Source organism: Bubalus bubalis, chromosome 17, assembly GCF_019923935.1.
Source record: "Bubalus bubalis isolate 160015118507 breed Murrah chromosome 17, NDDB_SH_1, whole genome shotgun sequence".
NCBI classification, from domain to species: Eukaryota; Metazoa; Chordata; class Mammalia; order Artiodactyla; family Bovidae; genus Bubalus; species Bubalus bubalis.
The window spans coordinates 18,336,385-18,349,917 of NC_059173.1; the positions used below are offsets into that span (position 1 = coordinate 18,336,385).

The following is a 13,533-nucleotide window of genomic DNA, read 5'->3' on the forward strand; positions in this document are numbered from 1 at the left end:
CATCAGTCCTTCCAGTGAACACTCAGGACTGATGTCCTTTAGGATGGACTGGTTGGATCTTCCTGCAGTCCAAGGGACTCTCAAGAGTCTTCTCCAGCACCACAGTTCAAAAGCATCAGTTCTTCGGTGCTCAGCTTTCTTTATAGTCCAACTCTCACATCCATATGTGACTACTGGAAAAACCATAGCCTTGACTAGATGGACCTTTGTTGGCAAAGTAATGTCTCTGCTTTTTAATACGCTGTCTAGGTTGATCATGACTTTTCTTCCAAGGAGCAAGCATCTTTTAATTTCATGGCTGCAGTCACCACCTCCAGTGATTTTGGAACCAAAAAAAATAAAGTCTGTCACTGTTTCCACTGTTTTCCCATCTATTTGCCATGAAGTGATAGGACCAGATGCCATGATGTTAGTTTTCTGAATGTTGAGCTTTAAACCAACTTTTTCACTCTCCTCTTTCACTTTCATCAAGAGGTTGTTTAGTTCTTTGCTTTCTGCCATAAGGGTGGTGTCATCTGCATATCTGAGGTTATTGATATTTCTCCCTGCAATCTTGATTCCAGCTTGTGCTTCATCCAGCCCAGCGTTTCTCATGGTGTACTCTGCATATATGTTAAATAAGCAGAGTGACAATAAATAAGCAGCCTTGACATACTCCTTTCCCTATTTGGAACCAGTCTGTTGTTTCATGCCCAGTTCTAACTGTTGCTTACAGTTATGGTAATCTGCATACAGATTTCTCAGGAGGCGGATCAGGTGGTCTGGTGTTCCCATCTCCTTAAGAATTTTCCACAGTTTGTTGTGATTCAAACAGTCAAAGGCTTTGGGATAGTCAATAAAGCAGAAGTAGATTTTTTTTGGAACTCTGTTGCTTTTTCTTTTTTCTGTGGCCCTTGAGTATGCAAAGGGCAAAAACACCCTGATCTCAGTGTTGCTAGATTTTAGAAATGTTACTGTCACGTGAGAGAGGAAGGAAGATAAGACACCTTTTCATTTGCCCTCATCCTGCTTGAGCTATACCTCCCTCATTTAGCCTTATGGAGAGTTTGGTGTGTGCCTGTGGGGGAAAATGTGAAGGGCCAGATTCCATTTCCTTCCCCTCTGGACACGGGGGTTTAAAAGATGAATATGACAATTCCAGTCCTGAAAGATTTCAGTGCCTTGTAGGAGAGCCTGACATGATTCTTTAGACAAATTTATGAGTAGGTGCCAGGTACAGGAAAGAATAGGAACGCTGAGGCCAAAAAGGACCTTAGTCTGATCTGCTGGGCCCTTAAGACTATAAACAAGGAAACCTCTAATAAGGAATGTGAAGAAGAAAAAAAAAATAATGAAAAGGAGCATGATTGTGGGGCTACTTTGCTCTCATCAAAGAAGCCTCCTCTTGTGTGTTAGTCACTCAGTCGTGTCCAACTGTCTGCGACTCCATGGACTGTAGCCCACCAGGCTCCGTTGTCCACGGAATTCTCCAGGCAAGAATACTGGAGTGGGTTGTCGTGCCCTTCTCCAGGGGCTCTTCCTGGAGAACCTTGAACCCCGGTCTCCTGCATTGCAGGCAGATTCTTTACCATCTGAGCCACCAGAGAAGACTATCTTTACCATCTGGGACCACCAAGGAAGTCTCCTCCTAAAAGGTGCACTTTGACCAGAACTTGGCTTTTAACCTGAGGTGCTTTCCAGTAAAGGTTAAGAATTCCTTAGCTTTTAGTATGTTCCAGGCATGTAAGTTCTAAGCACATTCCATGCAATTCATTTCATCCTCACAAAACTGACGTAATCACTGTTATCTCCATTTTCAGATGAGGAAACTGAGGTATGGAGGTTAACTTGCCCAAGGTGACACAGCCAATAAATGCTGGAGCTGAATTCAAACCCAGTTTTTCTCAACCATTACACAAAGAATCGCAGTACGTAATCACACAAGAGTAATACACAAATCCCTTCTGTGATCGTTTTTTCCTTTTTAAAATCAGTGGTTTGAGTTCATTCTTGCACTCAACACATATCATTGATGCTTACCTTGTACCGTCCTATTACAGGTATAGGGATATAAGCAGTGAACAAAACAGACAATCCTTGCATTTTTGACGTTCATACGAATGGACGGAGACAAAACCCAGAAGTAAAACATAAAAGAATCATAAGAACTGAGGGAAAGGGGAGTGAAGTGGGACTGAATTTAGGATGACCCAGGGAATGCTACTGAAAAGGTGATCTTTGAGAAAAAACAAAAGAGGTGATATATCTAGGATTCTGTAACCCCAAAATCAACCTCTTTCTCGCCCACACTTCACGCAGGCGCGATACTCAGAGCCCCTGCTTAGGGCTCAAGCGCCCCCTGGTGCCCTGTCGGATCCGCGCAGCCGCAGCGGCTAGCCACATACTGCGAGGCCGGAAGCGCGGCGTCCTGCCCTCGCCCTCCCCTTCCGGCTCACTTCCGCCTACCCCGCCCCGGCTGCCAGACCGGAACCGCCGAGCTCTAACCAGATTCTCTTCGTTGGGGTGGAGACCCGGGCGCCTGCAAGATGCCGGTAAATGGGCTAAAGTGGGGGTGTCGGAAGACGGCGGGGATTTGAGAGAGTCGCGAGAAGTCTTGCGTGCGCTGAGAAAAGCGGGCCGAGGAGGGCAGAGAGAAAGCAAGGGCCTGAGAAGGGGAAAGGCAAGAGGAGAGGGGCCGGCCTCTGTGGGCTTAGGGCGGCTCTGGGATGTCGGCCGGCCGTGGAGGAACAGGGCATGGCAGAGTGGGCCAGAGACCCGGGGCGTGCTCAGGAGACCGCCACAAGTCTGCTCTCTCCTCTCCAAGCTTGATCCTTTTTATCGCTTTTTGTGCCTCTCCCCATCCCCCCGATTCCAGCGGGGTTCCCAAAGCCTCACTAGAGCCTCGAAGGCAAGGGGTGCCCTTTTAATTTCTCATATCACAGCTAGGGCCCGGCTTCTTTTTTTTTTTTTCCCTGTAGGCCCACTTCCTTCTTCGCCTCTGGAGGCGGGTCCCTTATGCTGCCTGTCGCCTGTCCGACCCCACTTCCCTGACTCCTCCTCTCCTGTCGCCCCGTCAGTGGCTGCCACCCCTGAGCCGCTGGGTTTAGGGCTCTCCGAGCAGGTGCAAGGTCCGCGCCTAGTTTCCAAATGTTTGTTTTCATGTGCATCAGAGTAGGAGTTAAAATTGAAGGTGGTTTGGTTGTTGTTAATTTCTGACAGCCGCAGGGGTAGATTTATCACCATCATGGTCTCCATTTTGCAGATGAGGAAAAAGCATGTTGAGTAACGTGATGTTTAGCATCTGCTGCATGCCAAAGCACTATTATAGCAGTGAATAAGGCCAACAAATCCCTATTCTTAAGGAGTTTACATTCTAATGAGGAGACATAATAAATCTGTAAATGTAAATAAAATAAGGGGGATTGTTTCAGATAGTGACAAATGCCATGAAGGTAATAAGTGGGTAACAAGACAGTATAGCTAGTGCAGGGGAGGATAGGGCTGCGTTAGATGAAGCGTATCTAATAAAAAGGAGTAAAGCATAGTTCTATGTTTCCTGAATCCCATAGCTACCGTTTGACTCCTGATGCATGTCAGGAGTTTGTATAAATTATTCCCTAAGTAATCCTCGGAGTGATATTAAGTAGATATGTTAGTGGTTTTTCATTTTGCAGAGGAGGCAGTTGAGGCTCAGAGAAGTTAAGTAACTTGCCTAAAGTTGCACACTAGTGTGTGCAACACACCAGTATGTGTGTGTGTGTTGTGTGTTTGTATTGGGGTGTAGTAGATTAACAATGTTGTGATAGTTTAAGGTGAACAGCAAAGGGACTCAGCCATACCTATACACTATCTATTCTTCCCCACACTCCCCTCCCATTCAGGCTGCCACATTACAATGGGCAGAGTTCCATGTGCTGTACAGTAGGTCGTAGTTAGTTATCCATTTTAAATCCATTTTCACATAAAGTGAAAGTCACTCAGTCGAGTCTGACTCTTTGGGATCCCATGGGTCCTACTAGGCTCCTCTGTCCTAGGCAAGAATCCTGGGCTCCTCCTCTAGGCAAGAATACTGAAGTGGGTTGCCATTTCCTCCTCTAGAGGATCTTCCCAACCCAGGGATTGAACCCAGGTCTCCTGCATTGCAGGCAGATTCTTTACCATTTGAGCCACCAGGGAAGCCCTTAAATATGTAAGCACACTAGTAAATCTTGATAAAGCCAGATTTTAAGCCAGAACCCTAATGCCTTGTACTCATCATTCCAGGTGCACAAAGAGCACCCTTAACTTCCCCTGTGATCACTTACTTATTATCTGTCTCCTCTATTCACCCGACAGAGCCAGGGCTGGTCTTGCATGCCAATATTTCCACATGCCTTGCACACAGAAGGTACTTAGTAATCTTTTGATGAATGAATGAATAAATGACTGGGGCCCATGTTGTCTTAGAAAAAGCCAGACATCTTGTAAAATGCCAAACTAGAAATTAGCCTATAAATTGTTCTCATAAATGTGATTTTTTTCCTCCCTCCTCTAACTCACATCCACCCACTGAAAACAAGTATATATGTTTTTATTTTACAAATGTGGAAATAGGCTAAGAAAAGAAAAGTGATGTCTTAGTCAAAAGGCATAAAGCCAGGAAGTGGCAGAGCTGAAGAGCCAGTGCTTGGATTGTGGTTTTAACAACACCTAGGTTGCTGGGTACCTCTAATTTATATAGTGTTTGCCTATTTCTATAGTGTGAATACCCCACCAGTTACCAATGTTCTGTCACCAAATGTGAAATTGGAAGGGAAGCACAGTAGCACCTTATCATAAAGTGTTTCCACCGTAGGTGCAAAAGACATAACTAACCTTAAGATCACAGACATTGGTAAAATAATTTTAAAATAGGAAATAATGAAAGTGTCAAATATTTATTACCTTTGTTTTTAATATAATTTATTTAATTGAAAATTTATATAATTTTATTTTTAATAATGGCTGTGTTTAACAACCAGCTTGCCTCAAATTTTCTCAGAATTCCTCAAACTTTGGTAGTTTTCATGAGCCAGTTTATCTTGGATGAGTTATTCTTTTTTTTTTTCCTTTAAGGAAATGTACTTGTTTGCCCCAGTGACATTTGCTCTCTTTCTGCTTCTGTGTTCTACCTGGCTTGTCCCTACAGGCTTACCACTCTTCCCTCATGGACCCTGACACCAAACTCATTGGAAACATGGCACTATTGCCTATCAGAAGTCAGTTCAAAGGACCTGCCCCTAGAGAGAGTAAGTCAAAACCCCTTTCCATTATTTTCACATTTTGGTATGAAACCCTCTGATGTTAGCACATCAGGGAAATACTTTCTCAGATTGCTCTTGTATTTTCTATTTGCTTGATGAATATTGTGCTTTCCACCTTCTCAGATCTTGGGTAGATGTTGCATTTAATAGGAAACTGTATTATTGCTGCCAGTTTCTCTGGGATATTTTGTTGAGAAGGAAGAGGAAATGTGCTTAATTCTCAACACTCTTCCTATCATCAGTCAGTTCTTACTAATCTAATGCTGCTGCTTCTATAGAACATCGTGTCCCCATCCTTTCTGTGTCATCAAGCTGGAAAAAACAAAGCGTGTTTTAACCTCTTTCTTTATCTAAATCTACTTCCTTTGTCCATTCTTCAGGATCCCAGTTTTTACCAGTATCTCAGTTTTAAGTATCCTGTATAACATTATTCATTTCTTCTCTTGCTTTTCTGAATTTTGTATCTTTTGCTTTCTTTCTTGGCACTCACCTTTTTTTTTGGAGCTTTTTTTTTTTTTCTCTGTTCAGAATGCCTCATTCTTTTCAGATACTATCTGAGACTCTTCTGACGACATTCGGAGATGTTCTGCCAACAGTGCAATTTGTGTTATATTAAACATGGTTTCCCTGCAGCCAGGAAGGGTCTGCACTGAGTTCCATTTGTGGTTTCCAAGACCATAGTTTAGATTACTAATTTTGTACTGACCCTGTCTCCATTCTTCTGGCCAGTTTATTTGACTTGACTTCCTCTTAATTTGGTTTTGTTTTCAATACCAGTTTAAAGCTCAGTAAACTTAATAAATTTGGTGAGTCACCACACTCTTGTTCTGAGATGGAAAAAAAAAAGCCACCCAAAACAGGAAAACTAATGTAAAAGAATGACATTATTCTTTGGCAGATGAAGAATAAGGATCAGTATTTGACCAGATTACTTCCCAGATTGTGACAAAATACCATGTAGTATATCAGAAGACATAATTGACCAAGGATGAAGTAAATTTAATTACCACCTTTGCGATTCTTGGGCCCTTGAGAGAGAATGGGACTGCAGGAAACTGGAACTTCATGATTTCTATATTTAAAAGTGACCTGTTAACTCTTCCCTAGGGGGCTGGAATAGGACTGAATTGGAATTACGGAGAAATATAAGCCTGTGCTATGGACTAAGTAACTGTTAGCATTAATCTAGTTATTTACATTCAACAGATATCTTTTGAACACCTTATATATACCAAATGCTCTTCTCTGTTCTGAATCCTATCAACTAGCCTGAATCCTATCAGCTAGCCTCTTTCCCTTCCTCTGCAACATGACAGTAGAGCTAGCTGGTTTTTGTAAGCACTGTGGGATCATAGAAAGAAGTTTCCTTTTTGCAAATAAGAGAATAGATCACAGGGAACATAAGTCTAGAGTTAGAATTCTTTTGGGGACTTCTGTGGTGGTCCAGTGGTTAAGACTGCATGCTTCTACTATAGGGGGTGTCAGTTCGACCCTTGGATGGGGAACTAAGATCCCACATGTCCAAAAAAAATTTTTTAAAGGAGGGGAAAGAAAAGAGTTCTGTTAAAATTCTCCAGCAGGGGAATGGGCAAAGATAAAGACAACTGGATTAGAGTACGAAAGCTTCTGCATTTCTGCTGTATGAGAGGGATAGCAGTCAGGGTTGCGAAATGAAAATAACCGTTTCTGCATTGCTAAAACCAGCTGCCGGATATCAAGACCCTGGGATTGTGACCTTTTTAAAATAAAAAAAGGAAAACCCAAAAAAAGCCAAAGAAATTTTATAATGAGATCTGTCTTTGTTACAACAGTACTTCTGGTTTTTCTCAGTCTCTAGCCGCCTTGAACAGATTGTACATATTTGAACTCACAGTTTTTGTAAAAAGAAAGATGTATATGTGAATCCCAGTACATTCCTAAATGAACAGCTGAGAGTTTTTTCCCCTAAAGCTGTAGTATGTAAGTTCAAATAAAATTGTATGGAATTCTTTGTATTGGGTTGGCCAAAAAGTTTGTTGGGGTTTTCTGTAACATCTTTTGGAAAAGCCCGAATGAACTTTTTGGCCATCCAAATATTTTTAAGAAAGCAATTTATGAAATTTAGTCTGTGTCTCAGTCTGTTTTTGTAAATGCATTGAGAAACGTCTGGAGTGATGTTCACCAAATGCTGAGAGTAGTTATTTCTGGGTAGTGAGATTAGGGTGACAATTACTTTTTTTTTCCTGTGTTGATTCATTTGTTTCTAATGAGCATGTGTAATTTTTATGAAGACAATAAAGCTGTCTGAATAAACCATGTGCTTATTTTTCTAGAAATTTTTTTTAAAGACTTTGTTTCAGTAGCCTGATTTTATGTTATTCAATTCCAAAGCCATTGACTGTTGAGCTTTAATTTTTTTTTTTTCTTTATAGCTTTTTAAATGTTATGTTTTACATTTGGCTAACATCCTCTGCCTTTCTCCCATCCTGCCCTGCTTAGCAAAAGATACAGATATTGTGGATGAAGCTATCTATTACTTTAAGGCCAATGTCTTCTTCAAAAACTATGAAATTAAGGTAAAGTACAAACCTTTTGCTCTTTAGTTTTCTGATGGGGATAGTATGTACTTGGCAGTCAGAGTTAATGTGAGGAATAAGTACAATGAAATTAGATTGTGTGATTTTTAAAATCCAGAACAGTGCCTAATTCTATGTTAATCTTAGTTCACCATGGTTTTGCAGACACTGTCTGAGGGCCAAATCCGGCCTACCACATCTTTTTGTAAATTTTACTGGAACATAGCCATTTGCATTTGTTTACACATCACCTATGGGTGCTTTCATGCCACAGCAGCTGAGTTGAGTAGTTGTGACAGACTGTGGCTCACAGAGCTTAAATATTGTTTGGTCCTATACTGAGGAGATGTACCCTTGTATAGACACTTTTTTATATTTATTTACTCAGCAGTATTAAGCACCTATTTTGTACGAGACCAAAACCAAAAAATTTTGCATGCGGTTTTTTACATACTTCTGTGTCCTGGACCCTTCCCTCAACCTCATAGTTCTTGTGATCTCAGGAGGAAGGGAGAAGTGGAAGTGGGTAGAAAAGGAAAGGGAGAAATGTAAAGAAGTTCTCTGAGATGCTTCTGTGAGCAAGTTACAAGGAATGTCAATAACTCTTCTTGATAATGTTCTAGATTATGGAATTTCAGTTCAGTTCAGTCGCCCAGTCGTGTCCAACTCTTTGTGACCCCATGGACTGCAGCACACCAGGCTTCCCCCTCCATCACCAACTCCCGGAGTTTACCCAAACTCATGTCCATTGAGTCGGTGATGCCAACTCAACCATCTCATCTTCTGTCGTCATCTTCTCCTTAAGCCTTCAATCTTTGCCAGCATCAAGGTCTTTTCAAATGAGTCAGTTCTTCGCATCAGGTGGCCAAAGGATTGGAGTTTCAGCTTCAGCATCAGTCCTTCCAATGAATATTTAGGACTGATTTCCTTTAGGATTGACTGGTTTGATATCCCTGCAGTCCAAGGGACTCTCAGGAGTCTTCTCCAACACCACAGTTCAAAAGCATCAATTCTTTGGTGCTCAGCTTTCTTTATAGTCCAACTCTCACATCCATATATGATTACTGGAAAAACCATAGCTTTGACTAGACGGACTTCTGTTGGTAAAGTAATGTCTCTGCTTTTTAATATGCTGTCTAGGCTTGTCATAACTTTTCTTCAAGGAGTAAGCGTTTTTTAATTTCATGGCTTCAGTCACCATCTGCAGTGATTTTGGAGCCCAAGAAAATAAAGTCTGCCACTGTTTCCCCATCTGTTTGCCATGAAATGATGGGAACGGATGCCATGATCTTAATTTTCTGAATGTTGAGCTTTAAGCCAACTTTTTCACTCTCCTCTTTCAGTTTCATCAAGAGGGTCTTTAGTTCTTCACTTTCTGCCATAAGGGTGGTGTCATCTGTATATCTGAGGTTATTGATATTTCACCCTGCAATCTTGATTCCAGCTTGTGCTTCATCCAGCCCAGCGTTTCTCATGATATCCTCTGAATATAAGTTAAATAAGCAGGGTGACAGTATACAGCCTTGACATACTCCTTTTCCTATTTGCAACCAGTCTGTTGTTCCATGTCCAGTTCTAACTGTTGCTTCCTGACCTGCATACAGATTTCTCAAGAGGCAGGTCAGGTGGTCTGGTATTCCCATCTCTTTCAGAATTTTCCACAATTTATTGTGATCCACACAGTCAAAGACTTTGGCATAGTCAATAAAGCAGAAATAGATGTTTTTCTGGAACTCTCTTGCTTTTTTGATGATCCAGCAGATGTTTGCAATTTGATCTCTGGTTCCTCTGCCTTTTCTAAAACCAGCTTGAACATCTGGAAGTTCACAGTTCATATATTGCTGAAGCCTAGCTTGGGGAGTTTTGAGCATTACTTTACTAGTGTGAGATGAGTGTAATTGTGCAGTAGTTTGAGCATTCTTTGGCATTGCCTTTCTTAGGGATTGGAATGAAAACTGACCTTTTCTAGTCCTGTGGTCACTGCTGACTTTTCCAAATTTGCTGGCATATTGAGTGTAGCACTTTCATAGCATCATCTTTTAGGATTTGAAATAGCTCAACTGGAATTCTATCACCTCCACTAGCTTTGTTTGTAGTGATGCTTCCTAAGGCCCTCTTGACTTCACATTCCAGGATGTCTGGCTTTAGGTGAGTGATCACACCATCATGATTATCTGGGTCGTGAAGTTCTTTTTTGTACAATTCTTCTGTGTATTCTTGCCACCTCTTTTTAATATCTTCTGATTCTGTTAGGTCCATACCATTTCTGTCCTTTATTGAGCCCGTCTTTGTAGGAAGTATCCCCTTAGTATCTCTAATTTTCTTGAAGAGATCTCTAGTCTTTCTCATTCTGTTGTTTTCCTCTATTTCTTTGCACTGATCACTGAGGAAAGCTTTCTTACCTCTCCTTGCTATTCTTTGGAACTCTGCATTCAAATGGGTATATCTTTCCTTTTCTCCTTTACTTTTTGCTTCTTTCAACTCCTTGCCAAACTTTAATCTCTTGGAATCCAACAGAGTGTGAAATGTGTAATTGTAGACTCTTGGACAATAAACTGGGATCTAAACAGTCTGTGAAATTATGGACGTTTCTAATCTAATGCATGGTCTTAAGTGTGGTGTTAGTATTAAAATTCCACCACATTTCATTCTCTCTCGAATATCATAGACTCTTAAAAATAGGGAAAAGTGTAGTTTGTTTATTTAAAATTATAAATCTATGTAAAATTTGACCTGAAGTACGTGCCACATTTGATTAGCATCCATTTGTCTTCTCCACATTTTCCGTTGGGTCAGGTCAAGAGTTGGACTTTTGGAGCTCTTCAAGAATAGGTCAGTTGTGAAATAATTGCTTCCTCCTTTAGAGTCATAAATGTTTCTATTCTCGGCACAGATCCTTAAGTGAAAGGGCTTTTAAAGATTAACCAGCCATATGGTTCACCTCAGGTTTTCCAGGCGGCTTTGTTAGCTCTCCTTCCTAGAAGGAGAAGTTACTAGTACAACTTCTCAGGAACCCAGGGCAAGGGGAGCTGAGGAAAACAGGGGCAGCCGCACAGCTCAGGGAGGAAGCTGGTGGCTGCCTCCCCAGGAGCAGAGGGCTTGAGAAGATTGCATTTGGAGAATGGGAATTTTTGATGCTGTGATAACTGTGCTCTCAGTTTTCAGTTAATAAATCAAAAGACAAAGGTTGAATTTTTTTATTATAATTAATTATTGCATTTTGCTCAGGACTGTTTTTAAGTTTTGTTTTCTTCCCATAGAATGAAGCCGATAGGACCTTGATATATATAACTCTCTACATTTCTGAGTGTCTAAAGAAACTCCAAAAGGTAACTAAGCCTGGATGATCATTTGTCAGGAACACAATATGTGTTTAGACTTGTTGAGACTTTAAGGAGAAGTAGAAAATATTTCCTCTGACTGAGAAGAAAATCTGAATGTAGATGTCTAAACTTACAGTAGTTGACTAATGAGAAGATAAGGATAATAGTGTTTTAAGGCTTTGCATATATTTTTCCAAGACAGAAATCTTGACGAAAACATTCTTTTTTAAGCCCACGGCTCAAGGGTTCTTAACCTAGGGTCTGGGGATAGAATTCAGGGGTGCATGAACTTGAGTGAAAAAAAGATTACATCTTTTCACTAACCTCCAACTGAAATCTAGCATTTACTTTAATTATTAACGTAGGCAGCAGCCCACAATAGCATTAGCAATACCTGTGACTTTCTGTGGCATTTTCATACTACATTTATAATTGAAGATATTTTGAAATTTTATTTACATTCATTACTGCTTCAAAATTCAGGTGTTAGGTCCACTGCTGAGTCTTGTTATTTAGTGCATTAAAGAGCACATGTGTGGCTATGTCATAAATTTGCTTTTTTAAATATTGTAATTATTGTGTCTCATTATAATTGGATTCTTGTGTAGTCCTGTTTTATCTTACTCATTTAAAAGGTTAGTTTGAGGAGGAGCCTACAGGCTTCACCAGATTACAAAAGGGCACAAAAACAGAACCCCCAGACCTAGCCACTTAGACTAAAAAACTGCAAATTGAAATGTTATATCCCTTTCCCCTACATTTGTATATATAATTTTTTTTTTTTTTAAGTGCAATTCTAAAAGCCAAGGCGAGAAAGAAATGTATACACTGGGAATCACTAATTTTCCCATTCCTGGAGAGCCTGGTTTTCCACTTAATGCCATTTACGCCAAACCTGCGAACAAACAGGAAGATGGTAAGAATGTCTCCTCCCCTTTCCTGTGTGGCACACGGTTTTCTCCACTGGACTGTTGACCCGCCTCCTTTTCTGACCTGATTGTTGTACAGATTGAGAGTGGAATCGTTAGTCATGCACTATCCTACTTTGTGAGAGTCACTCTCACAAAAGATCCTTGGCAACAAGCATGACACGTAGAGAACCTTTTCGACCAAAATGAGTATAATCTTAAAACCATTTGAACTGCTGTTTCTGTTTCTTATCCTGTTCAGATGTTGAAGAATGTTGCCAAGGTCTGTGTCTAAATCAACAGCTAGCACATTTGGGATGCTTTCTCAAGTATAATTTTTTATTTTACCTGCTCTTGATTTTAGAGGTGATGAGGGCCTACTTACAACAACTGAGGCAAGAGACTGGACTGAGACTTTGTGAGAAAGTTTTTGACCCTCAGAATGATAAACCCAGCAAGGTAAAAACTCTTTTCATTGCCTATTTAGTTGATAAATCACCTTTTACCCTGTAGCCACTATTAAACACACTAAGGTATTTAGTTTTCACATTGCAGTGTTGCTTAACTTTGGTACCTTATACATGGTAGGAGTTCCCTGAGTCACACAGAATAATGAATTACCTGTAATAAGAAATTTTGGTTGTATGTTCTTAGGTTGGGGCGTTGTAAACCCGTAGAACAGGTGTTGTGTGAGACAGCTTTAATGTATTTATTTTGTTGTCGTAATTTTGAGTGACTTGTGAGTCACTGCAGGAAAAAAAAGAAAGAAGGAGAGAAAGGAAGAAAGAAAAAAAGAAAATTTTACATGTACCTTCATAGAGCTTATATAATATAAGGGCTGCCAGACCACTATTTAGTTTTCTTGTTAAGTAAATTCGTATTCTGACCTTACCTTGAACCTGCACTGTGATTTGACCACCACTGTCCTTGTTTTGTCCCCCCTTGTTAGTGGTGGACTTGCTTTGTGAAGAGACAGTTCATGAACAAGAGTCTTTCAGGACCTGGACAATAAAGGCAGCCTCGGGTGGACCCTGGCTCCACAGCCGTGGGCAGCATTCACAGCAAGATGTACACAGTTCTTTGCCTTTATTTCATAAAGTTTTATACAGAGGAGAGAAGAGCGTGTGTCTGTACTTGAAGAGGTCTTTATCAAGAATTTGGGGTGGGATGGGTGGGGAAAAATGAGTTGTTGCCTGGTGATTTGAAATGTCTGCAGTATTAAGCTGGTGCTTAATAAATAATAATAAAGAAATTTCTAACATTTCATGTCAGAAGAAATCCATTGTTTATCTTTGACATTTACATAAAAATTGGGGGGACCGTATTCACCTTTTTCAAGTGTACACTTGATGCACTTTAAAGTGTACAGCAGTTGATAATATATCGTTGTTGCTGTTCAGTCGCTAAGTTATGTCCATCTCTTTGCAACCCCATGGACTGCAGCACGCCAGGCTTCACTGTCTCCTGAAGCTTGCTCAAATTCATA

The 13,533-nt window shown here is 40.6% G+C and overlaps 1 protein-coding gene across 1 annotated transcript; it reads left to right on the forward strand.

Annotated features, from left to right (window-relative positions):
• Positions 1-2,374: 2,374 nt before the first annotated feature.
• Positions 2,375-13,325, forward strand: ARPC3 (actin related protein 2/3 complex subunit 3). The gene is made up of 7 exons (XM_006048299.4): positions 2,375-2,531; positions 5,147-5,246; positions 7,740-7,816; positions 11,077-11,145; positions 11,929-12,055; positions 12,412-12,506; positions 12,997-13,325. Exons 1-7 carry the CDS (start codon positions 2,526-2,528, stop codon positions 13,057-13,059), a joined length of 537 nt encoding a protein of 178 aa, XP_006048361.1. The 5' UTR covers positions 2,375-2,525; the 3' UTR covers positions 13,060-13,325.
• The last annotated feature ends 208 nt before the right edge of the window (positions 13,326-13,533 follow it).